We start from the raw sequence: 18,936 nt of genomic DNA, 5'->3' as shown, positions 1-18,936 counted from the left end.
ATCCCTGATCTTATATGCTGATTTCCTCCTCGCAGTCAACCCCCCTTAAAGCTATCTTCTATCCTGCTGATGCAATAATCTAAATACATAACTCTGACGCCACTATCCTGTGCTTTATACTTTTCTGTGGATTAACTCAACTTTGTCTGTAGAGTAAATCCCAGGTGCATCAACATTCTGCACAAAGTCCTTTACTTAACTCCTGCCGACCTCTTTACCTCCCACTTGAACATACACATCAGCCACACCAAACTACTGGTTCCCAGATACCATCTTTCTGGTCTCTACACCTTGCCTTAAGCTGTTTCCTTTCCCTAAAAACCATCCATTCTTCCACATTGTTTCTTGGCTAACCCAAAAGTCAGATTCAGCTCTGGAGTTGCTTCTCTGTTCTCTTATTATAGCCTAGCAATGTCCTAGTACTGCTACAATAGCACTTCTCAGTAATTATTAGGATGATCTGTTTATATATATATATCTGCCTCTCCAGTTAGCTTCTAATTTTCTCAAGGGCAGAGAATTGGTCCTTAATCATGTTTTGCCTCCACAGGGCATGATCTGCGTTCTGGCCAAGAGCAGCTAGGCAAGAACTGTGTTCATGGCCTGTCTCATACTGTCAGCTAAGAAGTCGATCGTGAATATGTCCCCTTTCTCAGGGCCACACAAGACATAGCTGCTCTATGAGACTGTGTTCAGGCAAATGCGTTTCAAATGACGCCCGACAATTTTCAAGATTCTTTAATCACATTCATCTTAAAATTCAAAAAGAAGGCAAAATCCACATGTCTACCTGAGAAAAACAGAGAACAGAAAGTGTCTTAGAAGGTTGTTTTTTATTTTTAAGATTTATTTAAGATAAAGTGAGGGAGTGTGTGTGTGTGTGTGGGGGGGCACATGGGTGCACTTGCTGGGGGGGGTAGGGGCAGAGGGATAGGATCTCAAGCAGACTCCCCGCTGAGCACAGAGCCCCACACAGGGCTCCATCTCATGTTCCCGAGATCATGACCTGAAACAAAATCAAGAGTCGGACACCTAACTGACTGAGCCACATGGGTGCCCGAGTTTAGAGTTTTAACTAGTAAGTTTTAAAAGAAGGGTAAATACTTGAAGAAACAGGCTTATTTTAAATAAATCTATGTCCAGTGTCTACTTCTCCTCATTTAAATGGAAGTATCACCTGCCAAGTGTAATTTCTATACCTTTATTGTACTTTGCTTGATACTTAAAAAGGTTTGGGAGTGGAGAATAGATGCTAAATCAATTCTTTCCCATATCAACGTGTTATTTTCCTTATTTAAGCTTCTTTTTACATTAAGTTCAAAGTTTTAGGCTCCATTAGAAAATTAAATTGATTTTTTAAAAGTTCTATGCACTCACAAAATGAGATATTTTTTTTTATCGTTCCATACTCTAATTGCCAAAAATAATTTAACCTGGGACTGAGACTAACCATCACAAAGTTTTCCAAAAGTTTAGTAAAAAAAGAAGAACTAATTGATGATTGTAGAAAAGCCACTGTCCACCCAACACCTAAACCAAAGATTTATTTAATATATCCCCGGGACAAACCTGCAAAATATTGAGTCTGTTATTTTCACAGCAGAGAAGAGAGATATCTCCCTGAATTGTTTCTCCCATCTTCTCTCCCCCCAGAACCCTTCTCCATTATTTGACCTTGACCTCTCCTTCGCTGAATTTCCAATGACCTCTCACGGCTTTCTCTTTAAGATCTCCATGCACTTGAACATCCTGAGCTCTCCCCTTGGAAAGAAATTTCCTCTGTTGCTGGTCTGATGAATGCTTCCTCACCCTTCGGGAATGAATTCAGACATCACCTGCTCCGTGAGCTCAGTGAAGAGCTCCTGCCTCTCGTTCCTCCAGGCAGGGAATAGAGTGGCCTTCTTCGTGCTCTCAGCCAATCCCATTCTTTCTAACCTCATGTGGATGAGGATGATGAATATGTGCTTCCTAGACTATTAGCTTCCTGAGAGCAGGGACCCTCCGTGTGCTCTATGACGCAGGGTCTATGTTTGTTGATTGCTTGAAGCAGAGAAGTGCGGCAGGGGAGAACAACGGAGGGTTCACAGCAATGGAACCAAGTTACCCCCAGGCTGGCAAATGGGGCAAGTTGGCTAAATTACTGCAGCCAAAGAAGTCCTGACCTGACAAGGCTTCCTCCAGAGATCCTGCTACAGGATGAAGAACATTTTCACTAAACTCTTATCCCCCCAAACTTCTCCTCTCACAACACATCAGGGACATTTAAGTGAAATGAGCTTAATCCAAAACAAAATGCTTTATTGAATATCATTCCTTTCTGCTTCGCCACAACAATTTAAAAGATTTTTATTTGTGCAAGTGTTTTAAAGTCAGGAATAAACACAGAGGATAGTGGTGGAGGCTTTGTTTATGCGCTTTTATACCACCGTGTAAGGAAGACACAGCAGAGTTTACATTTGTGCCATGTAAATCGCTATAGAACCAGATGTGGCTTACAAGGTACCTTGTAACTCATCTCCTCTAAGCAATAAAGGCTTTTTTTTTTTTTTTTTTTTCTGGCAGAAGTTTGAGAAACTTACTGCTGTTTTCTATCAGCAGATACAACAGATGGCTGGCACATGCCTGCTTTGCTAAATGAAATGGGCTCTCTGCAGAATTACTCTTTGATCCCTAGTGGCATGTCCACAACACCACAATGCAAAATACCACAGCGGAGCAGCATCTAAACATTAAAAGTTTAAAGCTGTGTTTTCGATATGAGTACCTTCTTAAAAAAAATCATGCCCACAGTGAGTAAACATATTCGCATTCCCACTTTGAAACCACGGGCCAGGGGTTAAAAACCGAGGTATTTCCTCCATTTGGTGACATAAAACCACTGCAAAGGTACGATGGCTAACCCCAGGAGTATGCAAGTATGCAACCACTTATAACTACCAAAACAATCACAACTCCATTAGGAAAAAATGTGGACGGTACACATTCAGGGACTTAAATAATAATAATCAGTGTTACCATAACTTAGGGAATTGGAAGAAGGCCGGTAATGGTATTTGGCAGTTCCTTTGAAGAAGGAGGGGAAGTACGTGAATTAAAATTCACTTCTCTATTGCTTTTCTTTCATTTTTGTCAAGGGGAGAAAAGAAGGAAAGAAACATTTTTTCTTTCTTTTTTTAAAAAAGGATTTTATTTATTTATTCATGAAGGACACGGAGAGAGAGGCAGAGACACAGGCAGAGGGAGAAGCAGGCTCCATGCAGGGAGCCCGACGTGGGACTCAATCCCGGGACCCCAGGATCATGACCTGAGCCCAAGGCAGACACTGAACCACTGAACCACCCAGCGGTCCCAGAAAGAAACATTTTCATACAGGTCTCCTTTCCTCAACAAGTCCAGTGGGAGATTTCAGGCTACAAACTATAGCCAGTTTAATGGGACTAGTGTGACACTGTACATTGCAAAAACAAGCTATCCCGAGCTGTAGGGGCATTTAAATGCCAGAATCATATTATCTAGTTCATATTATGGAAACACGTCAGAAGGATTCCGCTTTTAAAAAAAAATTAGCAAAAATATGAGTCAGTTTTCAGGAAAATGGTCTGTTTTTTATTTTCCTTTTTGCCAATAGTACCTCCCTCATTTCAAAGCTAACTTTGGGTGCCACTGACTGGAATCATTCACAAAGACACCACTATCCAGACAAAGTCCTTGAGCTTTCTCATACTTGATTTTGTATTATTATTGCCCTTATCGCTGGCAGTTTGAAGTAACTCAAGAAGTTTTTTAACTGACAGGGAGCTAGGAAGGGTTATGAACACATTTATGTTCTTTACATGAGTGAATATTGCACTAGATACACTGTATCTTCACCATCTGTTGTACTTGCTGTTTTCTATGGTGATACATAAAACACAGGAGCACATTTCTGCACTGTAACCCAATAATCGATTCTTCTAAAATATGCATGTGACCACCCCCTTCCCAGGACAGCAACATTCTCCTCTTCCTTTCCCGTATCCACAATGACATTCTCAGTTATGTATTTAAACATCTTGCAACTGAGAAAAATGAAGCTCTGTCACTGACTTCTAGTGGTTATAAGAATTGGGACCACTATATATGATAACAAGCGTACTTTGAGATCTGGACCTGTTGTTACAAGCTTGGTAATCCACATGGTGGGTTGGAAGTTAATAGCGACTAGTTATCTTCACCCAGAGAATTTTTATTCCATACACCCCAGTTTCATCCCAACCCTTGCCAACCATCTCAGAAATCCAAGCATTTGGTCACAAGGAGGTTGGTAAACTAGTACAAATGGCTCAACATAAATCCATCACCACTGCTTAAAAAAGAAAAAAAAAAGCCAACATTAAAAGAGATGCCCTACCAAATGGGTACTATATTCACAGAACCTTGGCATCTATATGCGGGTGATAGACTATACTACAGTTATTAAAATCAAGTCTATATGATCTTTATAAATCTTTTTAAATAAAAATCTATTTATATGGTCTATATAAACAAAAAAATTTGGCCTTGAACCAAATTGGTTCATATGGAAATCAGCAGTGGTATCCTAGTATTAGAATTCAGATTTGTCCAACAAAACTTCTCATTAAAGTTTTATTTGAAAGTCATTAGTTTTAGAAAGGGCTATTTTCCAAATAAAATGTTTAATTAGTGCATCATTTAGAAAACCAAAATGGTCACTCATGGCCCCTACCTTTCCCAAATTTAGAGAAAAATTAGAATAAGGAAGGTCTCATTGAAAAATATCAACTATTAAAAGTTATACACAGCAATAAAGAGTATTTTCCCTTAATTACTAAAAATCCTTCAAGCCTAAACTTCTTTAATAGAAATTCTTCTCTGATCTAAAGGCCTCGAAAAGGGGCATGTCAGAAAATGAGTATTTTAAATGGGAGATAAAGTAGAGACAGGGTTTCCCACAGAAAATGAGGATTTCAGTGAGAGGAAGGGGTCAGGTCATCTGATTTCAGATAGGAAAGCCTTCCTATACAGATTTTTAGGGATCGTAAAAGAAAGTGGTGACAATCAGATAAGCATTAGTGAATTCTTTGGGCTCCATAGTTATGATCAGCCATGAAAACCATCTGTTTTACCATTTTGTTGAGTGATACATAGTGTAAAAATGATACTGGCTAATAAATATAAGTAAACTATAATGTAGAACATCATGAAAGTTTTAACTCTAAAGCAGAGCTTTTTGCACACATTTAATGTAAAATAGTTCTTGAAATTACAAATCAATACACACTCATCGTGGGAAAACAAAAACACAATACACACAGATGTAACTATGTTGGCACCTTGGAGAATCAGAGGTGTATCAGATGCTTATTCCTGTGTCTGCCTACATATTTTGTAATGGAATCAAATAGAATATACTGATACAGGCTGTTGACTTAATCTGTCATGAATGTCTCTCTATGGCATTGAGTAGATGCCTAGAATATTCTTTTTTTTAATGTCTAGAATACTCTTATTAATGCTTCATTGCATTCTCCTGCCACTATCACTGGACCTTTAGATCCTACCCATTTTTACTTTTATAAATAGCACAATGAGGAACAGTCTTGCACCACATTTTTATTAACATCCACAATTATTTCCTTAGAATGAATCTCTGGAAATAAAATTTTCCAGTCAAAGGGTGTCTATCAAACTTTTTGCTATCAGAATAAATAGCCTTGCAAAAAGGCTAACAGGGCCATCAGCCATATATAAGCATGCACTCTTCTCCACATACTCAAAACACTCTTAAAAACCTGACCAACTTGATTTGGGTAAATGAATCTCACTGTAATTTTTATTTGCATTTGTTTGAAGTAGAACATAAAAGTTATTTCAAATCGCCCCAAGAACACTTTGGGTTAATGGACTAATAATTTATTGGAAAGAGATAATACCTACTGCCTCTAGGTCTTCAATCCTAAAGTTATTTTAACTTTCTCCACGTGTTGCCAAAACACTTAAATATTAAGCTTAAAATTTTGTTAATCAGCTGTGTGTTCTTGCTTGTGTTGAAATCCTAAATGTTTGATATTATTTGGATGAAATAACTAGATAATGAAATGAACTTTTCATTTTCCATGTCGATGTTTTGATGTGGTTTGGCTGTAGCCAGAGATGCCTTTCAAAATACTTAATTGGCATTGAAGTGATTATTTTTCTCATCTTCAAAATTTCCATGCATTTCAAAAATTATGCTGCTGGAGTCACATAACTTTATTGAGCAAAATAAGTAAAATTTAAATAGTATTTTTAAGTGTCCCTCTATTTGGCATTGTGTAGACCCTACCTTCCTCACCTACTCTCCTAGCTAATTAAAACAGACACCAGAGTTCATGTAGTTACTGATGGTAACTACATCCAGAGCAGACTGAGCATAAAGAGCAAGATAACTTAACCGAAGTGCTAACACTATACTGCATAATGAGATGATTCACAAGGGTGATCAACACCCAAACAGGAGAGAAAAAGATGCTAGAAGCTTCATATTCATGCCAGTTCCAACATCTTCTCTAATCCTTTACAAGAGACATTCCTGAGATTGATTCGAGACTCATTTTGTACTCAACAATGTGTCAGTGTTTGCAAACATGCGCTAAGCTATAAAGTAACAGGGGAGATGACATGATATTTAAGTCTTTGCTTCAAAATCCATTCTCCAGAAGACAAATGCATATGTAAAATAAATTAATAAATAAGAACTGTTGACATTTTCTGCTTCTCCTATAGTTACCAAATACTTTCAGCTAGGAAGGGGTGTAAGTCAAGCTACCTTCTAATGGTTCTTATAAATTCATAAAAGTATAGGTAAAGATGATGTCCTTTTTAAAGCTACAGAATTAGGGACACCTGGGTGGCTCAGCGGTTGAACATCTGCCTTTGGCTCAGGGTGTGATCCCGGGGTCCTGGGATCGAGTCTCACGTCCGGCTCCCCACAAGGAGCCTGCTTTTCCCCCTGCCTAAGTCTCTGCCTCTCTCTATGCCTCTCATGAATAAATAAATAACATATTAAAAAAATAAAACTACAGAATTAATATTGATCTCATCTGCCAAGTGGTCAAACACAGATTAAGTCAGGTGAAAAGAAAAGGAGATGATAAAAGGCCATTCACTGCTTTATTACTGATTTCACACTATTCCAAAATTAATAGTCTATGAAGTATCTATAAAGAGGGAATTATAGGAGAAAAGGAATGATCTCCTCTCGAGCAATAAGAGCCTCAGTGAACTTATCTGCCAAATGGGGATATTAGAGTACATGACCTTCCTGCTATGAACCCTGGTGGATCCAAAATCCATTTTGTTTTTTGTTTTTTGCTTTTGTTTTATTTTTACAACGATGGAGTGTTGATAGGCCTAGATTCGGTTTGTTTTAGAAAACAAAACCAAAAACAAAATGAGAGAACAGACCTGAGGGAAAAAGATGAGTAAAACAGTCACACCCAGCATATAACAGATAATTAGAGGCACCCAATGTGGCATCTCAATTCCAAATAATTACTTTTTATAAAGTGTTTTCTGGATTGCATTGTTCATGAAAATAGCCATGTAAGTAAATTTAGAATAAAAAAAAGACCTGAAAATGTGATTTTAATTATAATTACAATGATTCTCATAGTGGACACATTTTACCGACTAATGAGCAAAAGAATTTATTACTTACTATTTGTCCTCCAGAGTAAATTCTCCAACTGCACAAAAGAAATTAAACTCACATAATATTTATTCTCCCTTTCTTTCCAAAATTAGACATCATTTATGTATTACTGGAACCGTACAAAAGGTAACATACAAAGGATGGTAATGTGCTAAGAAATAAAAGGAATGCTTCTTCATAAAAATATATTGTTTTCTTTTTCCATATGAAAGTATTTAAAACGGTACTTAAAAAATCAATAGCCTGCAATATTTTACAAATGTGACACTTTTTGAGGCTGTGAACTTCAACCAGAAATACGCAGCATTTACATTGTCCCAGTGAATAACATTCAACAATTTTTTCAAACGCACAATGTCAAAATCACTTACAGAGTTTAAAATTTGTTGTAAAGCATAAACAACATCAAGAGTGATTGGGTATATACCATGGCAAAGAATCTTTTAAGATATTATGTTAAATTTTAATGTCAACGATCATAGAAAGAAGTGATGTTGGTGTTTGTCTCTAGAAGCCTGAAGACTCAGAGTCATATCAAAACAGCAAGCTTAGGCACACTGCTCATCTTTTTATTTTTATTTATTTATTTATTTATTTATTTGCTCACCTTTTCCTTTTGGGAATCTTTATATGACACGTTGGAATAAACGGGAGTAAATTCCTTATTTGCTTTGGAGATGATCCCATGAGAAATCACTCTAAAAAAGTCGTAGAAGTGTAGCAGCCTCCACACTACACAGTATTCTCTCTACCTGCCCATCAGGCAGTGGAAATATTACAGGCTCATTTTCTCCACCCTTCCTCGTTATCAAAGCTTACCTGCCCTGCAGCTTGCCAGGTGAAATTCATGGAATGGATATTGACAGGAATGGCTGGCATTCTCTGCTGCGCTTTCCTGAAATCATGAGTGAAAGGGGCCATTTTCCCCTCTGAAACAATCAAGATATCTTCTTCAAATCCTGGTTAAAAAAATAATAATAAAGTAAAATCAACAGAACCATCCAACCAGGCCGATTTCAGAGAAGCCAAAGCAGACAGCGCACGCGGGGGGGGGGGGGGGGGGGGGAGACGCTCAAGAAGGAGCGTGGTGCTACCTGCCAGGCACCTGTCCTTGCCCCACCTGATTGTCCTCGGCGTGTGATGAGAGCAGTGCCAGCACTCAGGCCTTCGGGGAAGGCAGGAGACGGGGGGCGGGGGTGGGTCCCCGCGGCGCCCACCCTACAGGCGCAGGGCCGTCGGCGCCCGCACCCGCGCCACCGGAACGCTGGGCCCGCTTAGGGGTCTCCAGGCTCCGCGGAGGGACGCGCGCTGTGGGGAGGGAGGGGAGCGCATCCCGGGGAGCGAGGAGGCTCCGCGGAGGGGCGCGCGCAGGGGGGCGGGGGGCGCGCTCCGGGTGGGTAGGGGAGCATCCCAGGGAGCGAGGAAGCTCCGCGGAGGGACGCGCGCAGGGGGGCGGGGGGAGCGCATCCCGGGGAGCGAGGAGGCTCCGCGAAGGGACCCGCGAAGGGACACGTGCAGGGGGGCAGGGGGGGGAGCGCATCCCGGGGAGCGAGGAGGCTCCGCGAAGGGACCCGCGAAGGGACACGTGCAGGGGGGCAGGGGGTAAGCGCATCCAAGGGAGCGAGGCTCCGCGGAGGGGCGCGCGCTGGGGGGGGGAGCATCCCGGGGAGCGAGGAGGCTCCGCGGAGGGGCGCGCGCTGGGGGGGGGGGGGGAGCATCCCGGGGAGCGAGGAGGCTCCGCGGAGGGACGCGCGCAGGGGGGCGGGGGGCGCGCTCCGGGTGGGTAGGGGAGCATCCCAGGGAGCGAGGAAGCTCCGCGGAGGGACGCGCGCAGGGGGGCGGGGGGGGGGAGCGCATCCCGGGGAGCGAGGAGGCTCCGCGAAGGGACCCGCGAAGGGACACGTGCAGGGGGGCAGGGGGGGGAGCGCATCCCGGGGAGCGAGGAGGCTCCGCGAAAGGGCGCGCGCTGGGGGGGGGGGGGAGCATCCCGGGGAGCGAGGAGGCTCCGCGGAGGGGCGCGCGCTGGGGGGGGGGGAGCATCCCGGGGAGCGAGGAGGCTCCGCGGAGGGGCGCGCGCTGGGGGGGGGGGGAGCATCCCGGGGAGCGAGGAGGCTCCGCGGAGGGACGCGCGCTGGGGGAGCGAGGCGCGGCGGCCCCCGGTGCGGGCGCGGCGGCGGGGCCTTACCGATGAGCGCTCTGGCCTGGCGGGCGTCGATCCACAGGTACAGGCTCTCCTCGCGCGGCGGCCCGAGCTCGGCGCGCAGCCCCAGCAGGTAGGGCAGGAGGCCCCACAGGCCGAGCGCGGCGGCGGGGACGGCGCCCCTGCGGGCCATGCTCCCGCCGACTGCCGCCCCGGGGCTCCCCCTCGCCTGCCCAGCCCGCGAGCCCGGTGCGAGCGAGAGAGCGACGGAGCGAGCCCTGGGCGGACGCAGCGCGGGGCGGGGCGGAGGTGCCGGCACGCGCGGCGAGGCCAACAGCCCCGGGGTTAAATACGCGGCCGCGCGGGCGGGGGGCGCCGTCGGGGGCGGAGGCCGAGGCGCCGAGGGGCGCCCGCGGGGGGGCGCGGCGGCCGCGGCTGGGATGCTGGGTCGGGCACGGGGACGGGACGCGACGGGGACGGCTCCGCCCCGCGCGGTGCTGCAGGAGGCGCTGCGCCCCCGCTCCCCGCCTTCCGCCGCCCCCGCTGCCCAGCCGTCGGCGCCCGCCCTCCGCGCGTCCCCTCGGGGGAAGGCCCGAGCCGCCGCCCCGGGCTCGCAGCGCGGAGGGCGCTCTCTCGGCGGGGGCCGGTCCTCCCCGCGGCTCGGGCGGCGCCGCGAAGGCTGACAGGTGCACCTGCCGCCCGGCGCGCCGATCGGAGCACTGCGCCGGAGCCCGGAGGCGCGCGGCCTGGTGCAGTCGGCGCGCTGGGGCCCGGCCCCCGGGGGTCGGGGCGGGGGGCTGCAGCCTGGAGGGGCCGCCCCAGCTCGCCTGCCCCTGCCTGGCCCCGGCCTCGTGCAGTGCAGTCGGCGCGCTGGGGCCCGGCCTCTGGGGGTCGGGGGGGGGGGGGCCCTGGAGGGGCCGCCCCAGCTCGCCTGCCCCTGCCTGGCCCCGGCCTCGTGCAGTGCAGTCGGCGCGCTGGGGCCCGGCCTCTGGGGGTCGGGGGGGGGGGGGCTGCAGCCTGGAGGGGCCGCCCCAGCTCGCCTGCCCCTGCCTGGCCCCGGCCTCGTGCAGTGCAGTCGGCGCGCTGGGGCCCGGCCTCTGGGGGTCGGGGGGGGGGGCTGCAGCCTGGAGGGGCCGCCCCAGCTCGCCTGCCCCTGCCTGGCCCCGGCCTCGTGCAGTGCAGTCGGCGCGCTGGGGCCCGGCCCCCGGGGGTCGGGGCGGGGGCTGCAGCCTGGAGGGGCCGCCCCAGCTCGCCTGCCCCTGCCTGGCCCCGGCCTCCTGCAGTGCAGTCGGCGCGCTGGGGCCCGGCCCCCGGGGGTCGGGGCGGGGGCTGCAGCCTGGAGGGGCCGCCCCAGCTCGCCTGCCCCTGCCTGGCCCCGGCCTCGTGCAGTGCAGTCGGCGCGCTGGGGCCCGGCCCCCGGGGGTCGGGGCGGGGGCTGCAGCCTGGAGGGGCCGCCCCAGCTCGCCTGCCCCTGCCTGGCCCCTTGGCTGCCCCCAAGCACACGGAAGCCAAAGGTTTCAAACCAAAACAACTTAGAAAGGCTTCAGACCCCAAAAAGGGTTGTCGACTTCCCTCTGTCCCTTCGTCTCAGATGCTGTGACAGACGCCCGGGCGTCGAGGCTCCAGGCCCCGGGCTTCCGCTCAGGCCTTTGCAGAGCCGGGGCCGCCTCAAGAGGGAAACGGAACAGAAGAGGAGCCGCGCAAGGGCGGGCGTCCGCGGGAAGAGGTTGGCGCGGGGAAGCGCCTAGAAGGCCCAGAATATGCATTTCCAGTTGTGGACTATTTCCCCGCCCTACAACTGTTGGTCTTTAGAAGTAGTTAGAGTGGATGTCTAGTTATGACTGATTTGAACTTGCAGTGTCAAAGTTTATAAGTACTTTTTGAAAAAGATTTTACTTATTCATAAGAAACACCGAGAAAGAGAGAGAGAGAGAGAGAGAGAGAGAAGCAGGCCCCATGCAGGGAGCCGGACGTGGGACTCGATCCCGGGACCCTGGACCACGCCCTGGGCCTGCAGGCGCTAAACCGCTGAGCCCCTCCCCCGGACTGCCCTGTAAGTACATTAAAGCGCTTACTTAATCCTCACAACTCTCTTAAATAGGCATTGTTGTGATTTCCATTTTACTTTTGGGAAGCAGGGTTCCAAAACGCCCCGTAAATCGCCTGTGGTTGCCTCGCTGGGAAGGGGCACCAGCAGAGTTCAAACCCCAGGCACCCCGATTTAAGAGCCCATTCTTTTAGCCCCTATACCTCGCACTGATAAGTAAATCATAATTGGGCGTTTACATCCCAAGCCTCACAGCACTCTTCCTTGAAAATCAGAGTTTTACCTCTTTTCAGACATTTTATTAGTTTTGATTTCATTTCAGTAATTATTCCTTTATAGAGAGTATGCACATACGTTAGGCAAACCTTAAAACTCTTTAACATTTTAATGCCAGTTGTCTCCCAATTATAGATGGTTTCGAAACACAAGAGACCTTTTCCCTTGATTCCAGAAAGTGTGGTCTTAATTGCAACTTTTTTCCCCTTAGCGATGCTCAAACCCCTTTGGCTCTTGGTGCAAGGACGCCCTCTACAGGCTGTTATAATCAAATACTAAGCAGGAAATAGTCCTAAAATGTGCTTTCTGGTAGAGAAAGAGGGGCCTAAATTTCCTCCTCATCCAACTTCCTCTGATTGAGACCCTCTCTATTCACTTCTCCTTAGCAGTGGACACTTATAAAAAAAATATGTTTGATTATAGTTAGAAAAACATTCTATTTTAAAAAATCTTGGATTTGAGCTCCTTGCATTTTAAAGGGAAGAAAAGAACATATGGTACACACGGTGAGCTATTTCCAAGAGTAACAGGGTGTATCTTTTGGGGGGAAGGGTCACCTAAGACCTAAATCAGGCTTGACTCTCCTTTCTCTTGTGAAGGAGTAAAGTGGCTTTTTCATCTAGAATACAGTCCTGTTTCAAATTTCTGTATTAAAAGTAATAATATTTATTTGCATATGATAAAAATTTGGAAATAATGTGTTATGTAGTATCACAAATCCACTCATTCAGTTTAAAACCTCTACCGTTTATTGGCTGGCTTAGTGGGTAGAGCATGCAACTCTTGATCTCAGGATTAGAAGTTTGAGCCCCATGTTAGGTGTAGAGATTACTTCAGAATCTTTTTTAAACGGATCCCTGGGTGGCTCAGTGGTTTAGCTCCCGCCTTCAGCCCAGGGCACGATGTTGGAGTCTCAGGATCGAGTCCCACATTGGGCTCCCTGCACGGAGCCTGCTTCTCCTTCTGCTTGTGTCTCTGCCTCTCTCTGTGTGTGCCTCTCATGAATAAATAAATAAAAACCTTAAAAATATATTTTTTTAAAAATTCTATCATTTATGTTTGAGACTGTTCCTTTTCCTTTCCTTATGTAATTCGTTCTCATCAACTACATTTGTAGGCAGATTCATTTGTTTGTTCGTTAACTCATTCAGTCATTCCACAGAGATTTATTAAATACCTATTTCGGGGATCCCTGGGTGGCTCAGTGGTTTAGCGCCTGCCTTTGGCCCAGGGCATGATCCTGGAGTCCCGGGATCGAGTCCCACGTCGGGCTCCCCTCCTCCTGTGTCTCTGCCTCTCTCTCTCTCTCTCTCATAAATAAATAAATAAATCTTTTTAAAAAATAAATAAATAAAAATACCTATTTTGTTCAAGGCACTGTCCTAAAAGTTACAGGAAGACAAAGGCAGCAAAAAATAAAAATTAAAAAATTAAAAAACTGTGTGAAAAGCAAAACATGACCTCAGCCCTTGAGGAGTATCAGAGGTATTAAAATGAGTAAGACAAGCCCCCAAGTAATTATAATGCAAGGCACAATACGGTGGTTATTCACAGAAGGACTGGGAATTCAAAGAATAAATCTCATATCTGGGATTCAGAAGGTTTTTTAGTTCATTCAAAAAGCATTGGTGAAGTGTCTGATGTACGGACTGCACAGACACAGAGGCTAGAAAAGCGAGTAAAAAGATGCCTCCTGCTCTTGAAATCTTGGTCTATTAGGAGAGTGTAAAGAGTGAACCATAGAGAGAGATGAATGCCATGATGGGAACATGCCCTGGGTATTTGGGGACTCAGAGGAGAGTCCCCTAATACACACAGGGTTCCAGAAAGACTTCTTAGAGTGCAGGATATTTGAACCGTCTTGAAGGTTAGAAGGGAATTGAACACACAAGGGAGGAAGACATGGGATATCCCTGCGCAGAGAGTGGCCTTAGAACAAGAGATGAGAGAAAGAATGGAACTATCCAGCACCTGCGAGTACTGGTCTGCAGCATGAGAGCTTGGACGAGGAGAGAGAGGGAGCAGCTGGATGAAGCCAGAAAGGTGTGTAGGAGTTGGTTATGCAAGACTGTGCTGGGAAGAATTGCAAGTAGCTTATGGAGAGACACTGTCCTCAAGGAAGTGGAGCACAACTCTCCACTCCCTAAGCGTGGGCTGTGCGTAGTGACGTTCTTTCATAAGAGTTCAGTACAAAAACGGGGGAGGGAGAGTGAATTTATAGTTGAAAGGCCTAACATTTCCTCACCTAGGTGATCCAGGTCAACATCAACAGGGATGTGTCATGTTGATAATACATATCCTTGGTATGTTTGGAGAATGGCACTTTATCTCTGTGGCCTTCTCCTGAAAACCCACAACCTCTGTCTAATCATGAGAAAAATATCAGAAAAACCCAGCTGAGGGACATTTTACAAATACTTGAACAGTACTCCTCAAAACTGCCAAGGTCATCAAAAACAAGGAAAATCTGAGAAACTGTCCCAGTCAAAAGGAGACTAAGGACACATGACAACTCAGTGTAACGTGGTGTCCCAGATGGGATCCTGGAACAGAAAAAGGGCATCAGATAAACCTAAGGAAATCTGAATAAATGACTAATATTAATGTATCAATATTGGCTCATTAAATGTGACCATCTACCATTCTAATGTAAGACACCAGTAGCAGGGACATGTGGGTATGAGGGGATACAAGAACTCTCTGAACTATCTTTGCCATTTTTCTGTAAATCTAAACCAGTTCTAAAAAATAAAGTTTATTTTAAAAATAAAAAGTAACAGCCCTAAGTACATCCCCAAACACTGGGATAGCTGACATTTGAAACTTAGAAGATTTCTTGTGAAATTTGGATTTCTAGCTTCTCAAGACTTTTCCTGGCTTCTTATGACTTCTTCAAGGAAAATTTAGAGATCTGGCAATATTCCCTCCTAAAAGAGGAGGTGTGTGAGTGGTGGTATGAGTAGTGGCTGCCATTCAGCAGGGCTCCGCTTCTGACAATTCTTAACACTCTTCTACTGAGCCTGCTTGACTCATTGACTTGACTTGCTGGGCCTCTGTTGGCTCCTGAGTTTGCTACTGTTGGACTTAGAGGAGAGGCAATGGGACAGGGAGTGGGGAAGTGCCGGAGGGGGTTGAAACCAGCAGTCATCCCAGGGAACAGGGGCAAAGCCTGCTGTAGAGGAGGAGCTTGCCAGTATCCAGCCACCCACCTACCAGGCAAGCCGTCTTTCTGTTGCCTACTCTGCCTCGTGGTCTCAACCAGAGCTCCAGGTGTTGCCACTGAGACTGGGGCATTTCTGCTGCATCCTAAGCTGTGTTTGGGAAAGGAGGGAAATGGGCACCCCCATAGTACCCTGTTTGGAGAGGGGACCATAAGATATGGAGTAAATAGAGCCAGTTGACACGCATTATTTTTATTGCAGTCCTTTTAAAAAAAAAAAAAAAACAATGTGTATGTGAACATATGTATGCATTTGTGTGTGTTTAAAACGATGCACAGAAAATGTCTAAAAGGTCACATACCAAAATACCTCTAGGGATTGTCCATAGGGAGTGGAACTGGGTCTAGGGCATGATTTTCACTTCATGCACAAATATTTCCTGATTTTTTAAAAATAAGCAAATGCTCTTGTAATTAAAACCATTTTAAGAAGGGAGAAAGATCTTTTCTTTCCTGCTTCAGTCAGTTTCTCCTAAAGTAGGCAGCTGTCACCACCCTAGGCCAGCACTTCTTGCTATGCTGCTTGCATACTTTATCACTTCAAAACTGTACATCACAACACATGACAGCTCATTACTGAGGCACAGCACAGCTTGAGCATTCCTCGTCATCCCATGTAACACTCTTGCTCTTCTTCCCTCACATAATGGCATTGCCAAGCAACCTAGCATATCTGGTCTTCCACAAGCCATAGCCCTTATTCTCTGTTCATACATGCTATTTCATCTCTATGACATTTAACAGGTATTATTTTTTTGTGATGGGGGAAAAGAGGAAAACAATTTCATGGCCCAATATTAGAGGAATGAGAAACAAATTAAAACACTTTTATAGGATGAAATATTATCGCATTAAAATTAATGTTCTGACACATATGCTCAATCATGAAACTATCATCACAATCAAGATAATGTACATTCCCATCACTCCCAAAGGTTAGCAAGTCATACACTTTAAACACATGCAGTTTACTGTCAACTGAATATCATTAAGTCTGTTTAAATTTTTTCTGAAGAAGTAAAAAAAAAAAAAAAATGATGTTTCACCAGGATACAAAAGGCACTAACAATAAGAGAAAAAAATTGGTAAGTTGAACTATATTAAAATTAAGAATATCTTTTTTCAAAAGATAGCATTGAAAATGAAAAGACAAGCCACAGAGTGGGACAAGATACTTGAATGTACAGGAATCTTGTCCAGAATATGTGGAGAATTTCTAAGATCCATAAGAAAAAGGGCCAGTAGAAAATGGGCAAAAGACCTGAACAGGCACTTCACAGAAGACCATATTTACATGGCCAATTGACACAAGAAAAAATACCCAATGTCACTAGCCATTAGAGAAATGTGAATTAAAACCACAGTGGGAAACCAATTCACATCCCTCAGAATCGTTAAAATGAAAAAAAAAAAAAAAAGATTATATAAAGTTGGCGAGGATGTGAAGAATATACTGCTAGCAAAAGTGTAAATTGGTACAATCATTTTGGAAAACCATTTGGAAATAACTACAAAAGCTCAACTTAGCTCAACTTAGCAATTCCACTCCTAGAGAGACAGTCTAGCAAAAGAAAGAAAAGAGAGAGAGAGAGCATATATATGTATCCAAAGACTGTTTGTAACAGCACTATTTATCTTGGCTCCAAAACAGAAACAACTCAAATATCTATTGGCAGTGTAATGAGTTAATAAATTATTATTAGGCATACATGGAATACTATACAACAATTAGAATATACAAACTACAATCGCATACATCATGGATGAATCTCAGACATAATGTTGAACTAAATAATCCAAAAGAGTACACACTGGATGATGATTCCATTTACTAAAAATTCAAAAATAGGAAAAACTAATACATGATATTAGAAGTCAAGATAGTGAAGGGATTACCTTTGGAGGGTGGTTATGATTGAAAGGGAATATAAAAGGAGCTTTGAGATACTGATAATGTTTTTGTTTCTTGATCCTGATATTAGCAACATGGGAATGTTTATTTGGTGAAAACTCATTAAGTTGCATACTTATAGTTGTGCACTTTTTAACATGCTATGTTTTAATAAAATACTAACTAAAAATTGTTATACCATATAAAAAACAAAGTCATAAAAGATCTAGTAGGACACATATATGAATGTGTTTATAAATTTCGAATGGGGAAGATCTTTATGAGCAAGATACTTGAAAGCTATAAAAGAAAAGATAGGGATCCCTGGGTGGCGCAGCGGTTTGGCGCCTGCCTTTGGCCCAGGGCGCGATCCTGGTGACCCGGGATCGAATCCCATATCGGGCTCCCGGTGCATGGAGCCTGCTTCTCCCTCTGCCTGTGTCTCTGCCTCTCTCTCTCTCTCTCTCTCTCTCTCTCTGTGTGTGTGTGTGACTATCACAAATAAATAAATTTAAAAAAAAAAGAAAAGATATATAAATTTGACTTAAAAAGTATTTTTTAGAAAAGTATTTGACATAGCTATGTAGGAATTAAAATAAAAATATCTGCCCCATAAACAAAACACTGGGGGACATGCCTGCAAACATATGAGAGACAAATGAAGAACTTTCTTAATTTCCCAAAATGGTTATACTTACCAGTAAGCATGTCATCTAGTAGAAAAATGGACAAGACTATAGAATTCTGTTTTACAGAAACAGAAGTACAAAAGACTAGGAGGTGCTTACCTCCACTTCTAATGAAAGACATGCAAACTCAAACAATAAATACAAAATATCGCTAAATATTAAAATTAAATAAATTAAAAATTAGACCAATTTAAAAATAACTAAGGTATCGTTAAGGATGTAGGAAAGAGATATTCTCATATGACTTATGAAAGTGTAAGTTGATTGATTCATCGTTTTTGAAGAATAATTTTTTAATTTCCCAATATTCAACAAAAATTCAGAACACATACATCCTTTGATTCAATAATTCCACTGCTGAGAATTTATTACATGAATACAGATGAAAAAAAAAAACGACCAAAATACATTTACAAAAATATCCTTTGTACTGTTGCTTGTAAAGGCAAAGACAAAGAAACAAAAAACATGAGACAGTCTAAATATGCATTAACTGAAAATTAGTCAAACAAATTATAGTACATGTATAGAGTGGAATATCAGGCAAATATCAGGAATATTCAGAAAAAGGAAGCTCTGTATGTGCTGATTATGAAAGTTCTCAAGATTCATTATGAAAGCAAGTACAAAGCAGAGTATGTAGTTTCTGTTCCTTAATGTACATAAAATTATATATACAAGCATTTAAACACGGATGTACATGTACATACCAGAAAGACGCAATAGCATGCACACGTAGACACACACACCCTAAGTTTATCATACATAGCCAACTGGATGCTGGTTTCCTTTAGAGAAGAGAACTATGGATTAGTTAGATTTTGGGGGAAGAGGGTTTTTTTCTCTTGTATTTTTTATCTATCATTTTTAGATAGATAAATTTTATTTATCATTTTTATCTATCATCATCTATTTTTTAGACAATAGTTGATCTCTCCCTTTTGAAATGTTGCTAGGGGGATCCCTGGGTGGCGCAGCGG

At 44.3% G+C, this 18,936-nt stretch overlaps 1 protein-coding gene across 1 annotated transcript in view; it reads right to left on the bottom strand.

Moving 5' to 3' along the window:
- WIF1 (WNT inhibitory factor 1) overlaps positions 1–10,205 on the bottom strand; it is a 68,899-nt gene extending 58,694 nt beyond the window's left edge. The window contains exons 1-2 of the mRNA XM_041754305.1: positions 9,879–10,205; positions 8,513–8,652 (exon numbers count right to left, since the gene is read on the bottom strand). Of these exons, the coding sequence (XP_041610239.1) occupies positions 8,513–8,652; positions 9,879–10,026 (288 nt within the window). The 5' untranslated portion in view covers positions 10,027–10,205. The remainder of the gene's footprint in view (positions 1–8,512; positions 8,653–9,878) is intronic.
- Positions 10,206–18,936: the final 8,731 nt, after the last annotated feature.

This window comes from Vulpes lagopus, chromosome 5 (assembly GCF_018345385.1).
Source record: "Vulpes lagopus strain Blue_001 chromosome 5, ASM1834538v1, whole genome shotgun sequence".
Lineage (NCBI taxonomy): Eukaryota > Metazoa > Chordata > Mammalia > Carnivora > Canidae > Vulpes > Vulpes lagopus.
Note: the sequence above shows the minus strand (reverse complement) of the source record. Positions and strands in the feature narration are given on the sequence as shown.